At 39.2% G+C, this 24671-nt stretch overlaps 2 protein-coding genes across 2 annotated transcripts in view; one reads left to right on the plus strand and one right to left on the minus strand.

Annotated features, from left to right (window-relative positions):
- Positions 1 to 5314, minus strand: part of polrmt (RNA polymerase mitochondrial) — a 79909-nt gene extending 74595 nt beyond the window's left edge. Inside the window, exon 1 of the mRNA XM_062960311.1 lies at positions 5286 to 5314. The gene's annotated coding sequence lies outside the window, so the exon portion shown is untranslated. The remainder of the gene's footprint in view (positions 1 to 5285) is intronic.
- Positions 75 to 22822, plus strand: gpx4 (glutathione peroxidase 4). Its single transcript, XM_062960312.1, has 7 exons — positions 75 to 230; positions 12437 to 12531; positions 17798 to 17942; positions 21042 to 21193; positions 21289 to 21313; positions 21418 to 21477; positions 22572 to 22822. The coding sequence occupies exons 1-7, from the start codon at positions 156 to 158 to the stop codon at positions 22602 to 22604; spliced, it is 585 nt and encodes a 194-aa protein (XP_062816382.1). The 5' UTR covers positions 75 to 155; the 3' UTR covers positions 22605 to 22822.
- Positions 22823 to 24671: the final 1849 nt, after the last annotated feature.

Below are 24671 nucleotides of genomic sequence, written 5' to 3' on the forward strand. Positions count from 1 at the left end.
CATTGGCCCGCCAGCCCTGCCACTCAGGCTCCTCCGCGCCCTCCGATTGGACCAAGCTCTCAAGGAGGCGGAGATAGACATGATCGTGAGGCGCTGATTGGCCAGTTTTGACAGGAAGGCGTGAGAGCCGGGGACGGAGATAAGGGCCGGGCGAGATGAGCCCGGGCATCTTGCTGAGGCGGACGCTGTTGTGTGGAGTCTGGGCGACGCGAGGGCTGATCCGCACCATGGTGAGTCCCAGGCACTAAAATGGCCTACTTTCTCCCTTCTCCATCTCTGAGGAGACTCACTTTCTCCCTTCTCCACCTCTAAGGCCTATTTTCTCCCTTCCCCAGCTCTGAGTTGGCCCGATCCCCCCCTTTTTCAGCTCCAAGTCCTACTTTCTCCCTTCTCCAGCTCTTAAGGCCTACTTTCTCCCTTCTCCAGCTCTGAGATGGCCCAATTTCCCCCTTCTCCATCTCTAAGCCTTACTTTCTCCCTTCTCCGGCTCTGAGATGGCCCAATTTCCCCCTTCTCCATCTCTAAGCCTTACTTTCTCCCTTCTCCGGCTCTGAGATGGCCCAATTTCCCCCTTCTCCATCTCTAAGCCTTACTTTCTCCCTTCTCCAGCTCTGAGATGGCCTATTTTCCCCCTACTCCATCTCTAAGGTTTACTTTCTCCCTTCACCCTCTCTGAAACGGTCTGATTTCCCCCTTCTCCATCTCTAAGGCTGACTTTCTCCCTTCTCCCTCTCTGAGATGGCCCAATTTCTCCCTTCTCCCTCTCTGAGATGGCCTAATTTCCCCTTTCTCCATCTCTAAGCCTTACTTTCTCCCTTCTCCGGCTCTGAGATGGCCCAATTTCCCCCTTCTCTATCTCCAAGGCTTGCTTTCTCCCTTCACCCTCTCTGAGATGGCCTGATTTCCCCCTTCTCCATCTCTAAGGCTTACTTTCCCCCTTCTCCAGCTCTGAGATGGCCTATTTTTCCCCTTCTCCATCTCTAAGGCTTACTTTCCCCCTTCTCCAGCTCTGAGATGGCCTATTTTTCCCCTTCTCCATCTCCAAGGCTTACTTTCTCCCTTCTCCAGCTCTAAGATAGCCAGATTTCCCCCTTCTCCATCTCTAAGGCTTACTTTCTCCCTTCTCCAGCTCTGAGATGGCCCAATTTCCCCCTTCTCTATCTCCAAGGCTTGCTTTCTCCCTTCACCCTCTCTGAGATGGCCTGATTTCCCCCTTCTCCATCTCTAAGGCTTACTTTCCCCCTTCTCCAGCTCTGAGATGGCCTATTTTTCCGCTTCTCCATCTCCAAGGCTTACTTTCTCCCTTCTCCAGCTCTAAGATAGCCAGATTTCCCCCTTCTCCATCTCTAAGCCTTACTTTCTCCCTTCTCCAGCTCTGAGATGGCCCAATTTCCCCCTTCTCCATCTCCAAGGCTTACTTTCTCCCTTCTCCAGCTCTGAGATAGCCAGATTTCCCCCTTCTCCATCTCTAAGGCTGACTTTTTCCCTTCTCCAGCTCTGAGAAGGCTTAATTTCCCCATTCTCCAGCTCTGAGATAGCCAGATTTCCCCCTTCTCCATCTCTAAGGCTGACTTTTTCCCTTCTCCAGCTCTGAGAAGGCTTAATTTCCCCATTCTCCAGCTCTAAGATAGCCTAATTCCTGCCTTCTCTAGCTCCAAGGCCTACTTTCTCCCTTTCCCATCTCTAAGGCTGACTTTTTCCCTTCTCCAGCTCTGAGAAGACTTAATTCCCCCATTCTCCAGCTCTAAGATAGCCCAATTCCTGCCTTCTCTAGCTCCAAGGCCTACTTTCTCCCTTTCCCATCTCTAAGGCCTACGTTCTCCCTTATTCAGCTCTGAAATGATCTAATTCCTCCCTTTTCCAGCTCTGCTTTCGCCCTTCTCCATCTCTAAGGCCTACGTTCTCCCTTATTCAGCTCTGAAATGATCTAATTCCTCCCTTTTCCAGCTCTACTTTCTCTCTTCTCCATCTCTAAGGCCTACATTCTCCCTTCTTCAGCTCTGAAATGGTCTCATTTCAATTTTTACTTACTGATATATGCCATACATTTTTATATATATATATATATATATATATATATATATATATATATATATTTGGTGCAATTTTATTTACTTACAAATACATTCTATATATTGTTAATAATTTGGTGCAATTTTTACTTACTTACATATACCTTCTATATAGTGTTAATAATTTGGTGCAATTTTTACTTACATATACCTTCTATATAGTGTTAATAATTGGGTGCAATTTTTACTTACTTATGGTACTTATATATCTCTTAAATATAGTGTTAATAATTGGGTGCAATTTTTACTTACTTATGGTACTTATATATATCTTAAATATAGTGTTAATAATTGGGTGCAATTTTTACTTACTTACTTATCGTACTTATATATATCTTAAATATATTGTTAATAAATTGGTGCAATTTTTACTTACTTATGTATACCTTAAATATATTGTTAATAATTTGGTGCAATTTTTACTCACTTATAAATACCTTCTATATATTAATAATTTGGTGCAATTTTTACTTAAATATACCTTAAATATATTGTTAATAATTTGGTGCAATTTTTACTTACTTACTTATGGTACTTATATATACCTTAAATATATTGTTCATAATTTGGTGCAATTTTTACTTACTTACATATACCTTACAAATATTGTTAATAATTTGGTGTGATTTTTACTTACTTACTTATGGTACTTATATATACCTTAAATATATTGTTCATAATTTGGTGCAATTTTTACTTACTTATATATACCTTAAATATATTGTTAATAATTTGGTGCAATTTTTACTCACTTATAAATACCTTCTATATATTAATAATTTGGTGCAATTTTTACTTACTTACTTATGGTACTTATATATACCTTAAATATATTGTTCATAATTTGGTGCAATTTTTACTTACTTACATATATCTTACAAATATTGTTAATAATTTGGTGTGATTTTTACTTACTTATGGTACTTATATATACCTTAAATATATTGTTCATAATTTGGTGCAATTTTTACTTACTTATGTATACCTTAAATATATTGTTAATAATTTGGTGCAATTTTTACTCACTTATAAATACCTTCTATATATTAATAATTTGGTGCAATTTTTACTTACTTACTTATGGTACTTATATATACCTTAAATATATTGTTCATAATTTGGTGCAATTTTTACTTACTTACTTATGGTACTTATATATACCTTAAATATATTGTTCATAATTTGGTGCAATTTTTACTTACTTACATATACCTTACAAATATTGTTAATAATTTGGTGTGATTTTTACTTACTTATGGTACTTATATATACCTTAAATATATTGTTCATAATTTGGTGCAATTTTTACTTACTTACATATACCTTACAAATATTGTTAATAATTTGGTGTGATTTTTACTCACTTATAGTACTTATATATACCTTAAATATATTGTTCATAATTTGGTGCAAGCATACATACTTTGGACTTTTATATATATATATAGTTGGAGATCAAATAGGGCAGGTATTTGAACATGGCGGCTGAGAAATCACCCCAAATGCAATTCTTTCTTTGGGATGGCTCTCGTGGGCCTTGGAAATGTACACTTCACCCAAATGCATAGCCTTTGGGGCCTTGTCTTCGTGGTGTTGTCCCTTGGAAAGCAACCGTAAACAATCCGCCTCCCAGCAAAGGTCTGAGTCACTCCAAAGCCTTGGCGTGTGCAAATAATTGCTGCTCAAATGCCGTCTTGCAATTAGCAGAGGTGTAGCGAACCCGCAGGTACGTTCTGGGGATGCCTTGCACCCGGGGCCACGCAAATCAAAGCAAGTCTGACTGCTGCCCGTTGAAAGCAAAACAATCTAAGGCTGAACAAGTAACGCTGAGTGCCATCTTTCACCAACTATGACAACAACAACAAAACTTTATTTATATACCGATCTATCTCCCAACTTTATTGCAACAGGCTAATATATGGAAATCTCCATGCCTTCTGGTAACTCCCTTCCCATTAAAAAATGATTCTAGGTGTTAGCTGGCCCTGATTGTTTCCTGTCTGGAGTTCCCCTGTTTCCTTAGTGGCCAGCAAACACCTAGAATCATAGAGTTGGAAAAGAGGACCTCATGGGCCATCCAGTCCAACCACTTTCTGCCAAAAAGCAGGAAAATCACATTCAAAGCACCCCCGAAAGATGGCCATCCAGCCTCACAACCTCTGAGGATGCCTGCCATAGATGGGGGAGAAACGTCAGGAGGGAATGCTTCTGGAGCATGGCCATGCAGCCCGAAAAACTCACTGCAACCCAGTGATTCCGGCCATGAAAGCCTTTGACAACACACATTTATTGTGTATTTTATTTATTCGTTTTAGTATTTATTTTATATTTTATTTATTTTAATTAAGTATTTACTAAATAGTTTGGTCTAGATCGCTCCTTGATGGGGATCAGGAGGGAATGCTTCTGAAATATGGCTGTGCAGTCGGGAAAACTCACAGCAACCCAGCTTGCTTGTTATTCTCTAATATTATTTTGGCAGGAAATACTTATATTCTGATTGTGGAATATCAAGATTGTATGTTTCTATGTGTGTGTGTGTGTGTGTGTGTGTGTGTGTGTGTGTATATATATATATATATATATATATATCACAATAAAATTTTAAAATAATAATATGAAAAGGAACTGGACTTTGAGACACACACACAAATTTTGGTAGGTGTGATGAACTGGGCAAACTCGAATATATATATATATATATATATATATATATATATATATATATATATAACGGATATATATATATACACACACACACACACACACACACACACACACACACACACACACACACATACATGAGTTTGCCCAGTTCATCACACCTACCAAAATTTGTGTGTGTGTCTCAAAGTCCAGTTTCTTTTTATTATTATTTTAATTTTATTGTGGAATATATACACACACTTGCTTTTTGCTATCTCACTTCGATGACAGTTTCCCCAGTTCATCACAACTACCAAAATGTGTGTGTGTCTATAGATATAAATATATTCCACAATAAAATTTAAATAATAAAAATAAAAAAGAGACTGAACTTTGAGGCGTATATATATATATAAACACACATACACACACAAACTCTCATCGAAGTGACTGGCCTTGTGGTTGCAATCTGTTTGTAACTTGCATTGAGCAGCAAAGGAAAGGCAGTTGCAGACTTTGCCCGGCAACTTTAGCTGCAATGCAGAGATAACACAAGAAAGTGCCCACCTTTTGCACTCTCCGGAGGTTTTGTTGTCTTTCTTGCGGCCTTGGATCTGTCTTATCTTGGACCGGCTATTAAAAGAAAAGCGAGTAAGCCAAACAAATCTCCCACATTGATCTTTTCCCTTTTTGTTGCTGGTTACACAAGCGAACCCTTGTGCAATGCAATCATGTGCTTCTGACAAAGGATTTTCTGCAGCAATGGTTTAGTTGTTTCTGCAGATCGGTCAGAGCAAAGGTTACGGGGCAGAGGAATGGCATTTCAAGCCCATTGTCCTAAGACGACAGTGTAAACAACCAGATTCTTTTTCTCGGCTCTCTTTTGTCCGGTGCAAATATGTTATTCTAAGTGCAAACACTTTGTACCTGGGTTCACCTTCCGGGCAATAAAGGGTCTTCTTCGAAGTCTCATTCAGAGGGAAAAAGTAGGATATCTATCTATATATATAAAAGAGTGATGGAATCCCGGCGACCAACAAAACTAAAGGCCCCCCAACCTCGAAATTTGACAACACAATCCATCATCCACACCTCCAGGTTGATACAACAAAAAGAAAAGAAAAATAAACTCCTAATTAGAGGGAGAGGAATAATTGTTTTTATCCAATTGCTGCCAGTTAGAAGGCTAAGCTCTCAGGGTATAAATAATGTTATATTGTTTATTGTATTTATAATATTACAATGTATAGATATAGTACAATATGGTCATTTATTGCCAGTATTGTGCTATGCTAATAATATAATATTGTATGTAAATTTAATTTGTAAGCCGCTCTGAGTCCCTTTCAGGTTGAGAAGGGCGGGATATACATGTATTAAATAAATAATATTAAATAAATAAAATTGTTTTCAACCGTGAGGTCTGGTGTGTTGTGTTCCAAAACTTTGTCAGTCTGGATTCGGAAGTCCCACAGTATTTTTGCATGTTCATCTTCCATTAGCCGTCGCCAGATCTTCTCCTTATCAACCTTTCCTTCAATTTTTGTCAAGGAACTGCCCATGCAATGCTTTGTTGTGCCAGCTATCAGCTCTAGTTTGTAGTGCGGTTTTCTTGTACTGATTCTGCTCTAGTTTGTAGTGCGGTTTTCTTGTACTGGTTCTGCTCTAGTTTGTAGTGCGGGTTTCTTGTACTGATTCTGCTCTAGTTTGTAGTGCGGTTTTCTTGTACTGGTTCTGCTCTAGTTTGTAGTGCGGTTTTCTTGTACTGGTTCTGCTCTAGTTTGTAGTGCGGTTTTCTTGTACTGGTTCTGCTCTAGTTTGTAGTGCGGTTTTCTTGTACTGGTTCTGCTCTAGTTTGTAGTGCGGTTTTCTTGTACTGATTCTGCTCTAGTTTGTAGTGCGGTTTTCTTGTACTGGTTCTTTGTCTGCTGTGCTTTGAGGAGCTTATAATTTTTGACTTCAATCAAAGCAGGTTCTTCACTTTCCTTTATATAATCTGGGCCTCGTGCTTTTGTGCACTTTCGGAGATTTTTGTCCTATTTGAGGAACTTTGGGTTAGTTGATTTGGTATGGTTTTTATTTACTTGGTACAGTGTGAAATTGTGCTTGGAGTTTAAAGTTATGTGTAGTCCAGAAGTGACGAAGTTAAATGCATAGAGTGGGAATGAAATGCTGGAGTGTAACTTTGGAAAGTTTCCAGTTACTAGCGGGATGTAAGTTTAGAGATAATAATGGAGTGTTCGCTCCTGACAGCATGCTCGAAGATGTCGGACGGTCTGGTAATTGCCTGATCTGTCTTGTATATATAGTTGTAAATACTGCAATAAAGTTTGAGCCGCTGTGATAAGCTGAAAAAAGAGCAGTGAAGCAAATTAATTTCCTTTATGACTTCCTCCAGGCTGTTTGGAGATGGCTGTCATGTCTCACCCTGTCTTCTCTTCTGCAGGCGAGAGATACTCGCTTCCCGGTCCTTTCCTCGTACAGCTTTTAGGTCTTTTATCCTTGTTGTTGTTCTCTTCCGGAGGTGCTCCAGAAGCCAAATCCCAGATTAGAAGGACACTCTGCTGGACACCCTTCCATCCCACTTGCTCCTTCCTGGATTCTTTTAATTCCCAATCGGTTAATCTCTTAGTAGAACATTGCACACCTCATCATGCACAAAGAAATCCGTACACAGGCTTTGAAGTCTTATGTATACTTTGGTAAACAAGGCCACTAATCCAACCGTGGCGTCGGAAGGAAAACAGGACACTCCTGACTCTCCCCTTCGGAACATTGTGGATTATGGTTAGGACAAAACCATTGTCGTGGGACAATGTTTTCCGTTGACTTTTGAGTGTTGCCTTGGAGAGGGTGTCTCCTCTCATGTAGGGAGAATATATTATATTCTAACACCTCCCAACAAAGGATTCCCCCAGGCTGGACGCAGCCAGGCTTTGAAGCTGCAAGGCCATTCAGTGCTAATCAGGCTGGCCAATGGTGACATTCACACTTGCCTCCAACAAATAAGAGTTCTTTCTCCCAATCATAGATATATAAACCCCACTTGCCTAGTTTCCAACAGACCTCACAACCTCTGAGGGTGCCTGCCGTAGATGTGGGCGAAACGTCAGGAGAGCATGCTTCTAGAATGTTTAATATGATTAAGGCATATTATTATATTTCATAGGAATATTCATTATTATGCCATAGATGTGGGTGAAATGTCAGGAAAGGATGCTCCTGGAATATTTAATATGATTAAGGCATATTATATTACATAGGAATTATTATTATTATTATGCCATAGATGTGGGTGAAATGTCAGGAGAGGATGCTCCTGGAATATTTAATATGATTAAGGCATATTATATTATATAGGAATTATTATTATTATTATTATGCCGTAGATGTGGGTGAAATGTCAGGAGAGGATGCTCCTGGAATATTTAATATGATTAAGGCATATTATATTACATAGGAATTATTATTATTATTATGCCATAGATGTGGGTGAAATGTCAGGAGAGGATGCTCCTGGAATATTTAATATGATTAAGGCATATTATATTACATAGGAATTATTATTATTATTATGCCATAGATGTGGGTGAAATGTCAGGAGAGGATGCTCCTGGAATATTTAATATGATTAAGGCATATTATTATATTTCATAGGAATATTTATTATTGTCTCCTGTATCAATTTAATGATATAATGATATATAGTAATATTATACTATACTAATATTATAATACATTGTATATACATGTAATGTTAATAATAATATTATGATGTAATACAATGTAATAATAATTATAATTCACTATTATAATTATATATTTATATTACATGCAATATTACTAATAATATTGCGATATAGTTGTATAATATAATATATTGTATGTATATATACTTGTAAACTGCCCTGAGTCCCCTTCGGGGTGAGAAGGGCGGTCTATAAATGTCGCAAATAAATAAATAAATAAATACATAGGAATAATATTATTATTATGCCGTAGATGTGGGTGAAATGTCAGGAGAGGGTGCTTCTAGAATATTTAATATTAAGGTATATTATTACACTACATAGGAATATTTATTATTATTATCATTATTATTATGCCGTAGATGTGGGTGAAACGTCAGGAGAGAATGCTTCGGACTACTAGCTATTGCTTGAGTATGTTTTAATGTATTATTTATGATTTTATATGTTTTGAATGTATTTATGTGATTGTGTTTTATTGTGTATTGCTGGGTTTGGTGAGCCACCCCGAGTCCCTTCGGGTAGATGGGACGGAATATAAGAATATTATTATTATTATTAATTTGTATGAATTTTATATGTTGTACGCCGCCTTGAATCCCACCCACGGGAGAAAAGCGGGATAGAAATAAATAATAATAATAATTTTGTGATACGAAATCCAGCATATCTATCTTGTTTGCTATGTCATAATAAAATAATAATTTTGTGATACGAAATCTAGCATATCTATTTTGTTTGCTGTGTCATAATAAAATAATATTTTGTGATACGAAATCCAGCATATCTATCTTGTTTGCTGTGTCATAATAAAATAATAATTTTGTGATACGAAATCCAGCATATCTATCTTGTTTGCTGTGTCATAATAAAATAATAATTTTGTGATACGAAATCCAGCATATCTATCTTGTTTGCTATGTCATAATAAAATAATAATTTTGTGATACGAAATCCAGCATATCTATCTTGTTTGCTGTGTCATAATAATAATAATTTTGTGATACGAAATCCAGCATATCTATCTTGTTTGCTATGTCATAATAATAATAATTTTGTGATACGAAATCCAGCATATCTATCTTGTTTGCTATGTCATAATAATAATAATTTTGTGATACGAAATCCAGCATATCTATCTTGTTTGCTGTGTCATAATAAAATAATAATTTTGTGATACGAAATCCAGCATATCTATCTTGTTTGCTATGTCATAATAATAATAATAATTTTGTGATACGAAATCCAGCATATCTATCTTGTTTGCTATGTCATAATAAAATAATAATTTTGTGATACGAAATCCAGCATATCTATCTTGTTTGCTGTGTCATAATAAAATAATAATTTTGTGATACGAAATCTAGCATATCTATCTTGTTTGCTATGTCATAATAATAATAATTTTGTGATACGAAATCCAGCATATCTATCTAGTTTGCTGTGTCATAATAATAATAATTTTGTGATACGAAATCCAGCATATCTATCTTGTTTGCTGTGTCATAATAAAATAATAATAATATAATTTTGTGATACGAAATCCAGCATATCTATCTTGTTTGCTGTGTCATAATAATAATAATTTTGTGATACGAAATCCAGCATATCTATCTTGTTTGCTATGTCATAATAAAATAATAATTTTGTGATACGAAATCTAGCATATCTATCTTGTTTACTATGTCATAATAATAATAATTTTGTGATACGAAATCCAGCATATCTATCTTGTTTGCTGTGTCATAATAAAATAATAATAATATTCTGGAACATGGCCATGCAGCCCAGAAAACTCACAACAACACATTTCTGGAATGGCCGTTACACATCGCAACACGATGCCGGATTAAGTCGTCCGCTTTGGATCGTGGTTCCAAAGCAGAGCGTAAATACAAGTGGGATGTAAATACATCTCGTAACACAACAATTGAGTTCGGCCCAGTGTTTTTTGCATATAATCGGAACCCGGTCCCCCTGGAATTCCTCCTCTGGGATCGAGTCTTGAAGGAGAAGTCCAAGTTGTGGTTGCTAAAGTAGAAAACAACTTGGATCACGATAGTAACTACATCATAGCTTCCGAGACTTTTTCCTGACGCGGCAAAAGTGACTCCCAGAATATCTGGTTCTCCCCGATAGAGAAAATGCTTCCCGATGGTGACAACCAAGGATAGTTGTTGTCGATGCGGAAGGAGTCTGTGCGACGCCGTTTTAGCAAAGCATTTGCTTAGATTTGTTGCTTGGGCAGATCAATGTTTACAATGATGATGTTGAAATGCAGGGGATGCTGTTGAGAATCAGGTCTGTCCAGACACAGAACGGAAATGCACTTCCTTTTTATACGTGGCTTCCTCCTGTTGTGTATACCTATTGTATAACTAGCTGGCATTCTTGGTTATATAGCTGTGTGGAAGGGCCTTGAGTCTACACTGCCATATAATCAAGTTCAAATGAGATAATCTGTATTTTATAGGCGGTGTGGAAGAGGCCTGAGTGAAGAGGCCCTGGGCGCCATTAAATGGCCGAGTGGGCAGCTAGGGAAAAAAAGAGTTCTTCCTCTTTAATTTGGACTTTAATTTTCTAGGTTTTTTTTATTGAAAGACGTAGATGGGATGACTATGTCTTTTGTGGCCAAATTTGGTGTGATTTGGTCCAGTGGTTTGGTTGTTTACTCCATAGTAAAAAGCACTACATTTTTTATATATGGATTGGCATACACAGCTTTTCCTGGATCTGTAATTTGGACTTTATTTTTCTAGGTTTTTTTATTGAAAGACGTAGATGGGATGACTATGTCTTTTGTGGCCAAATTTTGTGTGATTTGGTCCAGTGGTTTTGTTGTTTACTCCATAGTAAAAAGCACATTACATTTTTAAATATATATATAGACTAGCTGTGCCTGGCCACGCGTTGCTGTGGCTAGGACTTAATTTTACTTTTCTTTTTGTTGTATGAACGTAGAGGCGTGGATGAGAGGTTTTGCTGTCAATTTTCAAGTTTGTGGGGCATTTAGTTTAGTTGTTTTGTCCGGTGCTGTGATTCCATTACCCTTTTATATATATAGATAAATAAATGGGTTATATACGTAGCTGTGTGGAAGGGCCTTGAGTCTACCCTGCCATATAATCCAGTGCAAATTAGATAATCTGTGGAAGAGGCCTAAGTGAAGACTAACTCTGCCTGTCCCCTGGACTGAGTGGGTTGCTAGGAGACCAAGTGGATAAAAACAATTCTTCCTCTCCCTCTAATTAGGACTTTATTTTTCTTTTCTTTTTGTTGTATGAACTTAGAGGCATTGATGAGGGGTTGTGCTGCCAAGTTTAGTGTTTCTGGGATGTGTAGTTTTGTTGTTTTGTCCTAGGCCAAAATTTCATTACCCTTTTATATATATAGATTGGCATACACAGCTTTTCCTGGTCCTCTAATTTGGACTTTATTTTTCTAGGTTTTTTTTTTAGTTAAAGACATATTTGGGATGACAATGTCTTTTGTGGCCAAATTTGGTGTGATTTGGTTCAGTGGTTTTGTTGTTTACTACATAGTAAAAAGCACATTAAATTTTTATATATATACTAGTTTGGCCTGGCCGCAGTGGGTGGAGGCGGTTTAGTGGGTGAAAGAGGGGGCAGCATGTTTTCTACATGTAAAAGGCTTTGTGAGCGTGCACGGGAAGGGTTGGGAGGGTTGTGTATGCGCATGCGCACATTGTTTGTTGCGGTTTTTGGGTGTTTTGATTGTGTTTTTAGTATCATTGTGTGGTATCATACTTGACGCGGGGATGATGGTTTGTGTGGTAAATTTTCAAGTTTGGGGGGTTTTGGGTTTTGTTGTTTTGTGCATCGCCGTGACGCCAAAAGCCTTTTATATATAGAGATAGATGACTGCAATGCCTATCATTCCCAGAACCCCCAATTTGAGGGCTGCTGGCTCACATTAAATGCCTGTCTGTGTTTTCTCTCCTCCCCGTAGTGTGCGCAAGAGACCGACTGGCAGTCGGCGAAATCCATCTACGACTTCCACGCTCTGGATATCGATGGCAACGATGTCTCTCTGGAAAAGTACAGGTCTGTCTCTCCCTTCTTTGAATGTTTGTTTCCACTCCGAGGTGGTTTTGGAGAAACCAAGAATCAAATTCAGTTCCAGATTCTTACGCCAATCCATTGTCCCAGTCTCAAAAGATTGTCATTATCAATTAAAAATATTTATGTACATGTGTTTGTACTTCAAAGGCTCTTACGTGGCTTGATGGCTTTAGACCAAACTCAGGACATATATCATTCATTAGCCAACTTAAAATACTGGCAGGGTTTCGGTTAAAAATATCTACCATTTTCAATGCCAGGACCCAAAAATATATATGTAGTAGCTGTGCCCAGCCACGCGTTGCTGTGGCGAAGTATGGTGGTATGGGAAATAAAGTATTGAGGAATTGGCGGTAGTTAAGGTAAAGGGTCCCCTGGGCTGAGTGTGTTGCTAGGAGACCAAGTGAGCGGAGCTTAGCCTTGTAACTGGCAGCAATTGGATAAAAACAATTATTCCTCTCCCTCTAATTAGGACTTTATTTTTCTTTTTATTGTATCAACCTAGAGGCATGGATGAGGGGTTGTGCTGTCAATTTTCGAGGTTGTGGGGTGTTTACTTTTGTTGTTTTGTCCGCTGCCATGATACCATCACTCTTTTATATATATAGATAGATGTATGTCTGCTCAGGTGTGAGATACAGTGTCCCAAAAAAATGTATACACATTTCAAAAGCTTGATGGCTCTATTTATGTTTTGTTTTTCTGGGTTGAACCCATTGGAATTTAATAATGGAAGTCAAACTAAGCTGGCTAAGTTGTCTGCTCCGAATAGACTAAGAAAGTACCACTCAATTTAAGCTAAAACTCAACCAAGAACCCATGACATCATCCCTTTGGCACCTGGGTCTCAAGGACTGCTTCTCACAAGTCTTTCTGACCCTCTAACTAACCTTTCTTTCCCTCTCTCCCACGAATGGGCGGCCAGGACTGGGATGGGCAGATTTACGAGCTCTGAGGCAGGGCTGAGCATCTATCCCTGTCCTGTGGTGCCTGCCAGGACACAGGGCGCGGGGTTAGAGGAGGGGGCGAAGCCTCTTCCCAACTGACTGTCATGGCTGAACCTCTATACCCTGCCCCCGTGTTCTAACAAGCAACTCAGGGGAGGTATAGAGGCTCAGCCCTATCTCAGGCTCTTGGAAGGAGGCCCCGCCTCATTCCCTAGCTCCGCCCTCTGTGTCCCAACAAGCACCTCAGGGGAGGTAGAGGCTCAGCCCTATCTCAGGCTCTTGGAAGGAAGCCCCGCCTCATTCCCTAGCTCCGCCCTCTGTGCCCCAACAAGCACCTCAGGGGAGGTAGAGGCTCAGCCCTATCTCAGGCTCTTGGAAGGAAGCCCCGCCTCATTCCCTAGCTCCGCCCTCTGTGTCCCAACAAGCACCTCAGGGGAGGTAGAGGCTCAGCCCTATCTCAGGCTCTTGGAAGGAAGCCCCGCCTCATTCCCTAGCTCCGCCCTCTGTGCCCCAACAAGCACCTCAGGACAGTATAGAGGCTCAGCCCTATCTCAGGCTCTTGGAAGGAGGCCCCGCCTCATTCCCTAGCTCCGCCCTCTGTGTCCCAACAAGCACCTCAGGGGAGGTAGAGGCTCAGCCCTATCTCAGGCTCTTGGAAGGAAGCCCCGCCTCATTCCCTAGCTCCGCCCTCTGTGCCCCAACAAGCACCTCAGGACAGTATAGAGGCTCAGCCCTATCTCAGGCTCTTGGAAGGAGGCCCCGCCTCATTCCCTAGCTCCGCCCTCTGTGTCCCAACAAGCACCTCAGGACAGTATAGAGGCTCAGCCCTGTCTCGGGCTCTTGGGAAGAAGCCACGCCCACTCTTCTAGCTCCGCCCTTTCATCCTAAAAGGCCTCTCAGAAGAGGTATAGAGGCTCAGCCCTATCTCAGGCTCTTGGAAGGAGGCCCCGCCTCATTCCCTAGCTCCACCCTCTGTGTCCCAACAAGCACCTCAGGACAGTATAGAGGCTCAGCCCTGTCTCGGGCTCTTGGGAAGAAGCCACGCCCACTCTTCTAGCTCCGCCCTTTCATCCTAAAAGGCCTCTCAGAAGAGGTATAGAGGCTCAGCCCTATCTCAGGCTCTTGGAAGGAGGCCCTGGCTCATTCCCTAGCTCTGCCCTCTGTGTCCCAACAAGCACCTCAGGACAGTATAGAGGCTCAGCCCTATCTCAGACCCTTGGAAGGAGGCCCCGCCTCATTCCCTAGCTCCACCCTCTGTGTCCCAACAAGCACCTCAGGAGAGGTATAGAGGCTCAGCCCTATCTCAGGCTCTAACTTTCTCAGGCCTATCTCAGGCCTTCTAACTAACCTTACGGACAGCCAAACTTGGGTAACGATTCAGTCATTCCCAGCATCCTATATCGAGGGAAGTCTACGTGTAAGGCATGGAGAAAAACGCGCGTCAACAAGACGCTGAGTTGTTGTGTTGCATTTTATTCTAATGGGACCATTAGAATAAAATCGTCAAGCGAGTCGGGAGTATTTCTAACAAACGGCGTGAGGCAACACAAACTCAGGGAAAAATTAAAAGCAGTTCAGGGCATAACTAACGATGCAATGTATGGGTGAGGCCAAAGGCAAATGAGATGAGCCGAAATGCCAGCATATTTTACCTTGAGGGTGAGGCTTCTGGCAATTATTATGTGTATAGATGTAAGTTTCATATTGTCTAATTGAAATTTCATATATATATATACACACACACTGTATTTACTCGAGTATAAGCCTAGTTTTTCAGCCCTTTTTTAGGACTGAAAAAAACCCCCTCCTCGGCTTATACTCAGGTGAGGGCCCTGGTTGGCTTATAATCAGGTCGGCTTATACTCAAGTATATATGGTATATTTATTATTTTTCTCTATTATTATTGGTATTGTTACATTTATTATTTTACTCTATTAATTATTATTGCATTTATTATTTTACTCTATTATTATTTACCTCTATTATTGTTGTTACTTTTACATTTATTATTGACCTTGTTAGTTTTATGATCTCTTCTATTGTTGATTGATTTGTTTTATTGTTGTGTTTTTACACTGTCTGTTTAGCCTGGGCTTGGCCCCATGTAAGCCGCCCTGAGTCCCTTTGGGAAGATGAGGCGTGGTATAAAAATAAAATTATTATTATTATTATTATTATTATTATTATTATTATTATTATTATTTTACTCTATTTTTATTATTAATATATTTATTATTTTACTCTATTTATTATTACATTTATTACTCTATTATTGTTACTTTTACATTTATTTCTCTCTATTTTTATTCTTATTAATACATTTATTATTTTACTCTACTTATTATTAAATTTATTACTTTTTATTATTGTTACATTTACATTTATTTTACTCTATTTTTATTATTATTAATAGATTTATTATTTTACTCTATTATTACATTTATTATTTTACTGCATTTATTATTACTATTACAGTAGAGTCTCACTTCTCCAAGCCTTGCTTATCCAAGTTTTTGGATTATCCAAGCCATTTTTGTAGTCAATGTTTTCAATATATCATGATATTTTGGTGCTAAATTCATAAATACAGTAATTACTACATAACGTTACTGCGTATTGAACTACATTTTCTGTCAAATTTGTTGTATAACATGATGTTTTGGTGCTTAATTTGTAAAATCATAACCTAATTTGATGTTTAATAGGCTTTTCCTTAATCCCTCCTTATTATCCAAGATATCCCCTTATCCAAGCTTCTGCCGGCCCGTTTAGCTTGGATAAGTGAGACTCCACTGTATTTGTACCTATCTATATACATTAATTTTATATATGAATTTCCCCCTCATATGTTTGCAAGTCTTTGCAAATCCTATACAGATATAATTATCTATGTAATGTCTAGATAGATATGAATATACATATAGAGGGCTTGCCAATATTGCAGGAGGAAAATGCACATATAAAGAGAGAGGATTTGCAAACGTTTCAGGGGGAAATGCATATGTGAAATTAGTATATATAATTATAGATCTATATCTAGGTCTGTATTGTTTATATAGACACTAGCTGTGCCCGGCCACGCGTTGCTGTGTCTGAGTCTGGTGGTGTTGGTCAGTCTACATTAGGTTGTATTTATGCTGTGACCTCCACCTTCTTTATACTCACATTAGTAGTAGTATTTGAAGTCTGTTACCTTCTTCAATTTTTGTGTTGATTGATAATTGGTTGAGATCCCTGTTGTCTTTGGTTTGTTGTTGTAATGTCTGATTCTGGTGAGTGCGGTTTATATTTTTATTGTGGTACAATAGTCTTTTTTTTGTTTTGCCTGTGTATGTGTTTATTATTATTGTTGTTGTAGTGGTCATGAAGGTTGGATAAGTTAGATGCTACTGTATTGTTTTTTGGAGGCCCAGTGTAGCACTGACTGGCCTCTCAGCCTCAGTGCCTGGCTGTTTCTTGCCTGTGATGGTGTTGATTCTTGTTGTTGTTGTTGTTGTCATTGTTATTATTGTAATTGTTTTTTTGGAGGCCAAGTGTGAATGTAGGGATTGGGGAGGTGGATGAGTTGTGTTGTCAAATGTTGTATTTGTTATAGTCACAATGCGTTGTTGTGAGTTTTGTGGGTCTGGATTGTGGTTTTGTGGTGTGGTTGTGTTGTTACAACTGAGAGGAAGGCTTTAGTGTTGTGTTGCGAAGTTTTGTATTTCTGGGTCGTTTAGTTGTGTTGTTATAGTCACGATGCATTGTTGTGAGTTTTGTGGGTCTGGATTGTGGTTTTGTGGTGTGGTTGTGTTGTTACAACTGAGAGGCAAGGCTTTTGTGTTGTGTTGTGAAGTTTTGTATTTCTGGGGCGTTTAGTTGTGTGCCAAGTTTTGTATTTCTGGGGCGTTTAGTTGTGTTGTTATCGCATGATGCGTTGTTGTGAGTTTTGTGGGTCTGGATTGTGGTTTTGTGGTGTGGTTGTGTTGTTGTAACCTGGAGGCAAGCCTTTTGCATTGTGTTGCCAAATTTCGTATTTCTGGGATGTTTAGTTTTGTTGTTATAGTCACTGCGCAAACAACTTTATCATTTTATATATATAGATTGGGATCTATTTTCATTTTGAAATTGGCCCGTAGCTGCTGCATTTCCCACCCTTGGCTTATACTCGAGTCAATAAGTTTCCAGTTGTTTTGTGGCAAAATTAGGCGCCTCGGCTTATATTAGGGTCGGCTCATCCTTGAGTATATACGGTAAGTTTCATATTGTCCAATTAAAATTTCAAATCTATATCTGCCTCAATCTCGCTTTTCTCTTTCAGGGGCCACGTCTGCATCATCACCAACGTGGCGTCGAAATGAGGCAAGACCCCCGCAAACTACACTCAGTTTGTCGACATGTATAGTCGATACGCAGAGCGTGGTTTGCGGATCCTCGCCTTCCCCTGCAACCAGTTTGGCAAACAGGTATGACTTGCAGGGGAGAGTGGCTGACTGTAAATAAAGAGCAACACTCCGCAAACAGGGGAATTCCAGACAGGAAACAACCAGGGCCGGCTAACACCTCCCAACAAAGGATTCCCCCTCGGCAGGCTTTCAAACTGCAAGGCTATTGAGTGCTGCATTCATAGGAATATTACTATTATTATTACGGAATACTTATGTGTTGTCAAAGGTTTTCATATTCATTATTATTATAATACTACATAGGAATTATTATTACTATTATTATTATTATGGCATATTATTATATTACACTAGCTGTGCCCAGCCAGGCGTTGCTGTGGCGAGGTATGGGAAATAAAGTATTGAGGAATTGGTGGTAGTTAAGGTAAAGGGTCCCCTGGGCTGAGTGGGTTGCTAGGAGACCAAGTGAGTGGAGCTTAGCCTTCTAACTGGCAGCAATTGGATAAAAACAATTCTTCCTCTCCCTCTAATTAGGACTTTATTTTTCTTTTCTTTTCGTTGTATCAACCTAGAGGCATGGATGAGGGGTTGTGATGTCAATTTTCGAGGTTGTGGGGTGTTTACTTTTGTTGTTTTGTCCGCTGCCGTGATGCCATCACTCTTTTATATATATAGATAGGAATATTATTATTATTATTATACTACATAGGAATATTTATTATTATTATGGAATATTTATTATTATGTGTTGTCGAAGGCTTTCATGGCCTTAATCACTGAGCTTCCAATATACCTGCCAACCTCTGAGGATGCCTGCTGTAGATGTGGGCGAAATGTCAGGAGAGAATGCTTTTGGAATATTTATAATTGTTATTGAGGCATATTATTATTATGTTACATAGGAATATTTATTATTATTACGGCATATTATTATTATATTATATAGGAATATTATTGTTATAATACTACATAGGAATATTTATTATTATTGAATATTTATTATGAGTTGTCAAAGGCTTTCATGGCCAGAATCACTGGGTTTATTATTATACCACATAGGAATATTTATAATAATAATAATAATAATAATAATAATAATAATAATAATAATAATAATATACCTTAATAATAATAATAAATATTCCTATTTGGTATAATAATAATAATAATAAACCCAGTGATTCTGGCCATGAAAGTCTCTGACAACACATAATAAATATTCCATAATAATCCTATGTAGTAGTATAACAATAATATTCTTATGTAATATTATAATATGCCATAATAATAATAATAATAATAATAATAATAATAGACACTTGGGAAGTGTTCGACTTGTGATTTTGTGAAATGAAATCCAGCATATCTTGTTTGCTGTGTCATAATAGAATAATAATAATATTACATAAGGTTATTGTTATATTACATAGGAATATTATTAAATATGTATTATTATGTGTTGTCGAAGGCTTTCATGGCCAGAATCACTGGATTTATTCAATAATAATAATAATATTCCTACGTAGTATTATAACAATAATATTCCTATGTACTATATTAATATGCCATAATAATAATAATAATACATAGGAATATTATTGTTATATTACATAGGATTATTATAATTATGGAATATTTATTATTATGTATTGTCGAAGGCTTTCATGGCCGGAATCACTGGGTTTCCAATATACCTCGCAACCTCTGAGGATGCCTGTCGTAGATGTGGGCGAAATGTCAGGAGAGAATGCTTCTGGAATATTTAATATTATTATTATGGAATATTTACTATTATGTGTTGTCGAAGGCTTTCGTGGCCGGAAACACTGGGTTTCCAATATACCTCGCAACCTCTGAGGATGCCTGCCGTAGATGTGGGCGAAATGTCAGGAGAGGATGCTTCTGGAATATTTAATATTATTAAGGCATATTATTATTATTATTGAATATTTATTATTATGTGTTGTCGAAGGCTTTCATGGCCGGAATCACTGGGTTTCCAATATACCTCGCAACCTCTGAGGATGCCTGCCGTAGATGTGGGCGAAATGTCAGGAGAGGATGCTTCTGGAATATTTAATATTATTATTATTATGGAATATTTATTATGTGTTGTGAAAGGCTTTCATGGCCGGAATCACTGGGTTTCCAATATACCTCGCAACCTCTGAGGATGCCTGCCATAGATGTGGGCGAAATGTCAGGAGAGGATGCTTCTGGAATATTTAATATTATTATTATTATGGAATATTTATTATTATGTGTTGTCGAAGGCTTTCATGGCCGGAATCACTGGGTTTCCAATATACCTCGCAACCTCTGAGGATGCCTGCCATAGATGTGGGCGAAATGTCAGGAGAGGATGCTTCTGGAATATTTATTATTATTATTATTATGGAATATTTATTATTATGTGTTGTCGAAGGCTTTCGTGGCCGGAAACACTGGGTTTCCAATATACCTGCCAACCTCTGAGGATGCCTGCCATAGATGTGGGCGAAACGTCAGGAGAGAATGCTTCTGGAATATTTAATATTATTATTATGGAATATTTACTATTATGTGTTGTCGAAGGCTTTCATGGCCGGAATCACTGGGTTTCCAATATACCTCGCAACCTCTGAGGATGCCTGCCGTAGATGTGGGCGAAATGTCAGGAGAGGATGCTTCTGGAATATTTAATATTATTATTATTATGGAATATTTATTATTATGTGTTGTCGAAGGCTTTCATGGCCGGAATCACTGGGTTTCCAATATACCTCGCAACCACTGAGGATGCCTGCCGTAGATGTGGGCGAAATGTCAGGAGAGGATGCTTCTGGAATATTTATTATTATTATTATTATGGAATATTTATTATTATGTGTTGTCGAAGGCTTTCGTGGCCGGAAACACTGGGTTTCCAATATACCTCGCAACCTCTGAGGATGCCTGTCGTAGATGTGGGCGAAATGTCAGGAGAGGATGCTTCTGGAATATTTATTATTATTATTATTATGGAATATTTATTATTATGTGTTGTCGAAGGCTTTCGTGGCCGGAAACACTGGGTTTCCAATATACCTCGCAACCTCTGAAGATGCCTGTCGTAGATGTGGGCGAAATGTCAGGAGAGGATGCTTCTGGAATATTTAATTTATTTTTTTTTCTCTCCAGGAGCCCGGCACCGAGGCGGACATCAAGGCCTTTGCGGCGGGCTACGGGGTGAAGTTCGACATGTTCAGCAAGATTGAAGTCAACGGGGAGGGTGCCCACCCGCTCTGGAAATGGATGAAGAGCCAGCCCAAGGGCAGGGGCACCCTGGGAAAGTGAGTCCCAAAATCATTTCTTGACTCACCGCTGTTTGTTTTTTGTTTGTTTGTGGAACTAAAAATGTGTTTTTTTCCTTCCTTTTTTTCACCAGCGCAATAAAGTGGAACTTCAGCAAGGTAAGTCCTCTCTCTTTGACTGTTGGCGGGATCCCGTGTCTTTGTGACGCTCCACTTTCGGAGCCTCGCGCTCCGTATTTCACCCGCTCTTCTTTCTTCTCCAGTTCCTCATCAACAAGGAAGGACAAGTGGTCAAGCGGTACAGCCCCATGGACGACCCCGTTGTAAGTGGATTGTGTTTGAGTTGTTCCTTTATTCAATAAGCTTCTATGGAAGCTGGGAGGTTTTGCTACTTCCCGCCTTTGTTGGGAAGTGTTAGCTGGCCCCGATTGTTTCCTGCCTGGCATTTGGACAACCCCGTTGTAAGTGGATGCTGTTCGGAGTGTTCCTTTCTTCAATGAGCTTCTATGGAGAATCTTGACGGAAGCTGGGAGGTTTTGCTTCTTCCCACCTGTGGGAATCCTTTGTTGGGAGGTGTTAGCTGGCCCCGATTGTTTCCTGCCTGGCATTCGGACAACCCCGTTGTAACAGGATGATGTTCAGGATGTTCTTTTCTTTAATGAGCTTCTATGGAAAGTCTTGACGGAAGCTGGGAGGGAAATTTTGCTGCTTCCTGCCTTTGTTGGGAGATGTTCGCTGGCCCTGATTGTTTTCTGTCTGGCAGTTGGACGACCCCATTGTAAGTGGATGACATTTGGGGTGTTCCTTTCTTCAATGAGTTTCTATGGAGAATCTTGACGGAAGCTGGGAGGTTTTGCTTCTTCCCGCCTGCGGGAATTCTTTGTTGGGATGTGTTAGCTGGCCCCAATTGTTTCCTGCCTAGCATTTGGACGACCTCATTGTAAGCGGATGCTGTTTGGGGTGTTCCTTTCTTCAATGAGCTCCTATGGAGAATCTTGAAGGAAGCTGGGACGGAAATTTTGCTTCTTCCTGTCTTTGTTGAGAAGTGTTCGCTGGCCCTGATTGTTTGTCTGGCATTTGGATGACCCCGTTATAAGTGGATGACGTTCAGGTTGTTCCTTTATTCAATGAGCTCCTATGGAAGCTGGGAGGGAGGTTTTGCTTCTTCCTGCCGTTACTGGGGGGGTGTTAGCTGGCCCCGATTGTTTCCTGTCTGGAATTCTTCTATTTTCTGAGTGGTGTTCTTTATTTACTGCCCTGATTTTAGAGGTTTTTTTAATACTGGTAGCCAGGGCCAATAAAGGATCCCCCCCCCCAAGTCAGGAAGCAGCCAGGCTTTGAAGCTGCAAGGCTATTCAATGCTAATCAAGCTGGCTAGTGACGTGGACTTCTCACGCTTCTCTTTCTCTCCCGACAGGTGATCGAGAAGGACCTGCCCGCTTACCTGTAGGCCCGGCTCCCCCGTTGTCGTGTCCCGCAACTTGCCCCTCCGCTTTCCCGGGACGCTCTGCCTCCATGACGGCCGGCCTTCAAGCCAAAACCAGTTGGTGGGGCCGGCCTGAACAAACTGGCACGGGCTCCCGGGGACGGGATGGTGGCGGACGTTGTGGCCGGCACGCTCGGCGGCACCGCAGCTCTGTAGCAATAAACGTCTCGTTGTTTCTCTCATCATTGGGTGGCTTGATTCTGTTCTGGATGGGAAACGGGGGTCTCACATTCTCCCTTGGGGTCTCTTCCAACTCTAGTATTATTATTACTATTATTATTACTATTATTATTATCGGAGACTGGGTGGACATCTGTTGGGAGTGCTTTGATTGTACATTTCCTGTATGACAGCTGTTGGACTGAATGGCCCTTGGGGTGTCTTCTATTATTATTATTATTATTATTATTATTATTATTATTATTATTATTGGAGACTGGACTGACATCTGTTGGGAGTGCTTTGATTGTACATTTCCTGTATGACAGCTGTTGGACTGAATGGCCCTTGGGGTGTCTTCTATTATTATTATTATTATTATTATTATTATTATTATTATTATTATTATTATTGGAGACTGGACTGACATCTGTTGGGAGAGCTTTGATTGTACATTTCCTGTATGACAGCTGTTAGACTGAATGGCCCTTGGGGTGTCTTTTATTATTATTATTATTATTATTATTATTATTATTATTATTGGAGACTGGACTGACATCTGTTGGGAGTGCTTTGATTGTACATTTCCTGTATGACAGCTGTTAGACTGAATGGCCCTTGGGGTGTCTTCTATTATTATTATTATTATTATTATTATTATTATTATTATTATCGGAGACTGGACTGACATCTGTTGGGAGTGCTTTGATTGTACATTTCCTGTATGACAGCTGTTGGACTGGATGGCCCTTGGGGTGTCTTTTTTTATTATTATTATTATTATTATTATTATTATTATTATTATTGGAGACTGGACTGACATCTGTTGGGAGTGCTTTGATTGTGCCTTTCCTGTATAGCAAGGATTGGACTGGACGGCCCTTGGGGTCTCTTTCAACTCTAGGATTCATTTGTTGTCGTTGTTGGTTGTTGTTACTACTACTAATAATATTATTACCATGCCTTGGCCCTTGCTTAGTGGTTTAATTTTACATTTCTCAGGAGTGTCAGGTTTGTGAGAGTAGGCTTCCAACTCTATTATTATTATTATTATTATTTATCGGAGACTGGATGGACATCTGTTGGGAGTGCTTTGATTGTGCCTTTCCTGTATGGCAAGGGTTGGACTGGAAGGCCCTTGGAAGTCTCTTCCAACTCTATTATTATTATTATTATTATTATTATTATTATTATTATTATTATTATTATTATTGGAGACTGGATGAGCATCTGTTGGGAGTGCTTTGATTGTGCCTTTCCTGTATAGCAAGGATTGGACTGGACGGCCCTTGGGGTCTCTTTCAACTCTAGGATTCATTTATTGTCGTTGTTGGTTGTTGTTAACTACTACTAATATTATTATTACCATGCCTTGGCCCTTGCTTAGGGGTTTAATTTTACCTTTCTCAGGAGTGTCAGGTTTGTGAGAGTAGGCTTCCAACTCTATTATTATTATTATTATTATTATTATTATTATTATTATTATTATTATTATTATTGGAGACTGGATGAGCATCTGTTGGGAGTGCTTTGATTGTGCCTTTCCTGTATAGCAAGGATTGGACTGGACGGCCCTTGGGGTCTCTTTCAACTCTAGGATTCATTTATTGTCGTTGTTGGTTGTTGTTAACTACTACTAATATTATTATTACCATGCCTTGGCCCTTGCTTAGTGGTTTAATTTTACCTTTCTCAGGAGTGTCAGGTTTGTGAGAGTAGGCTTCCAACTCTATTATTATTATTATTATTATTATTAATCGGAGACTTGATGGACATCTGTTGGGAGTGCTTTGATTGTGCCTTTCTCAGGTGTGTCAGGTTTGTGAGAGTAGGCTTAAAACACACGGCAGTTCGAATGCTATGTTATGTCCA

The sequence above is a fragment of the Anolis carolinensis genome, unplaced genomic scaffold (assembly GCF_035594765.1).
Source record: "Anolis carolinensis isolate JA03-04 unplaced genomic scaffold, rAnoCar3.1.pri scaffold_7, whole genome shotgun sequence".
NCBI classification, from domain to species: Eukaryota; Metazoa; Chordata; class Lepidosauria; order Squamata; family Dactyloidae; genus Anolis; species Anolis carolinensis.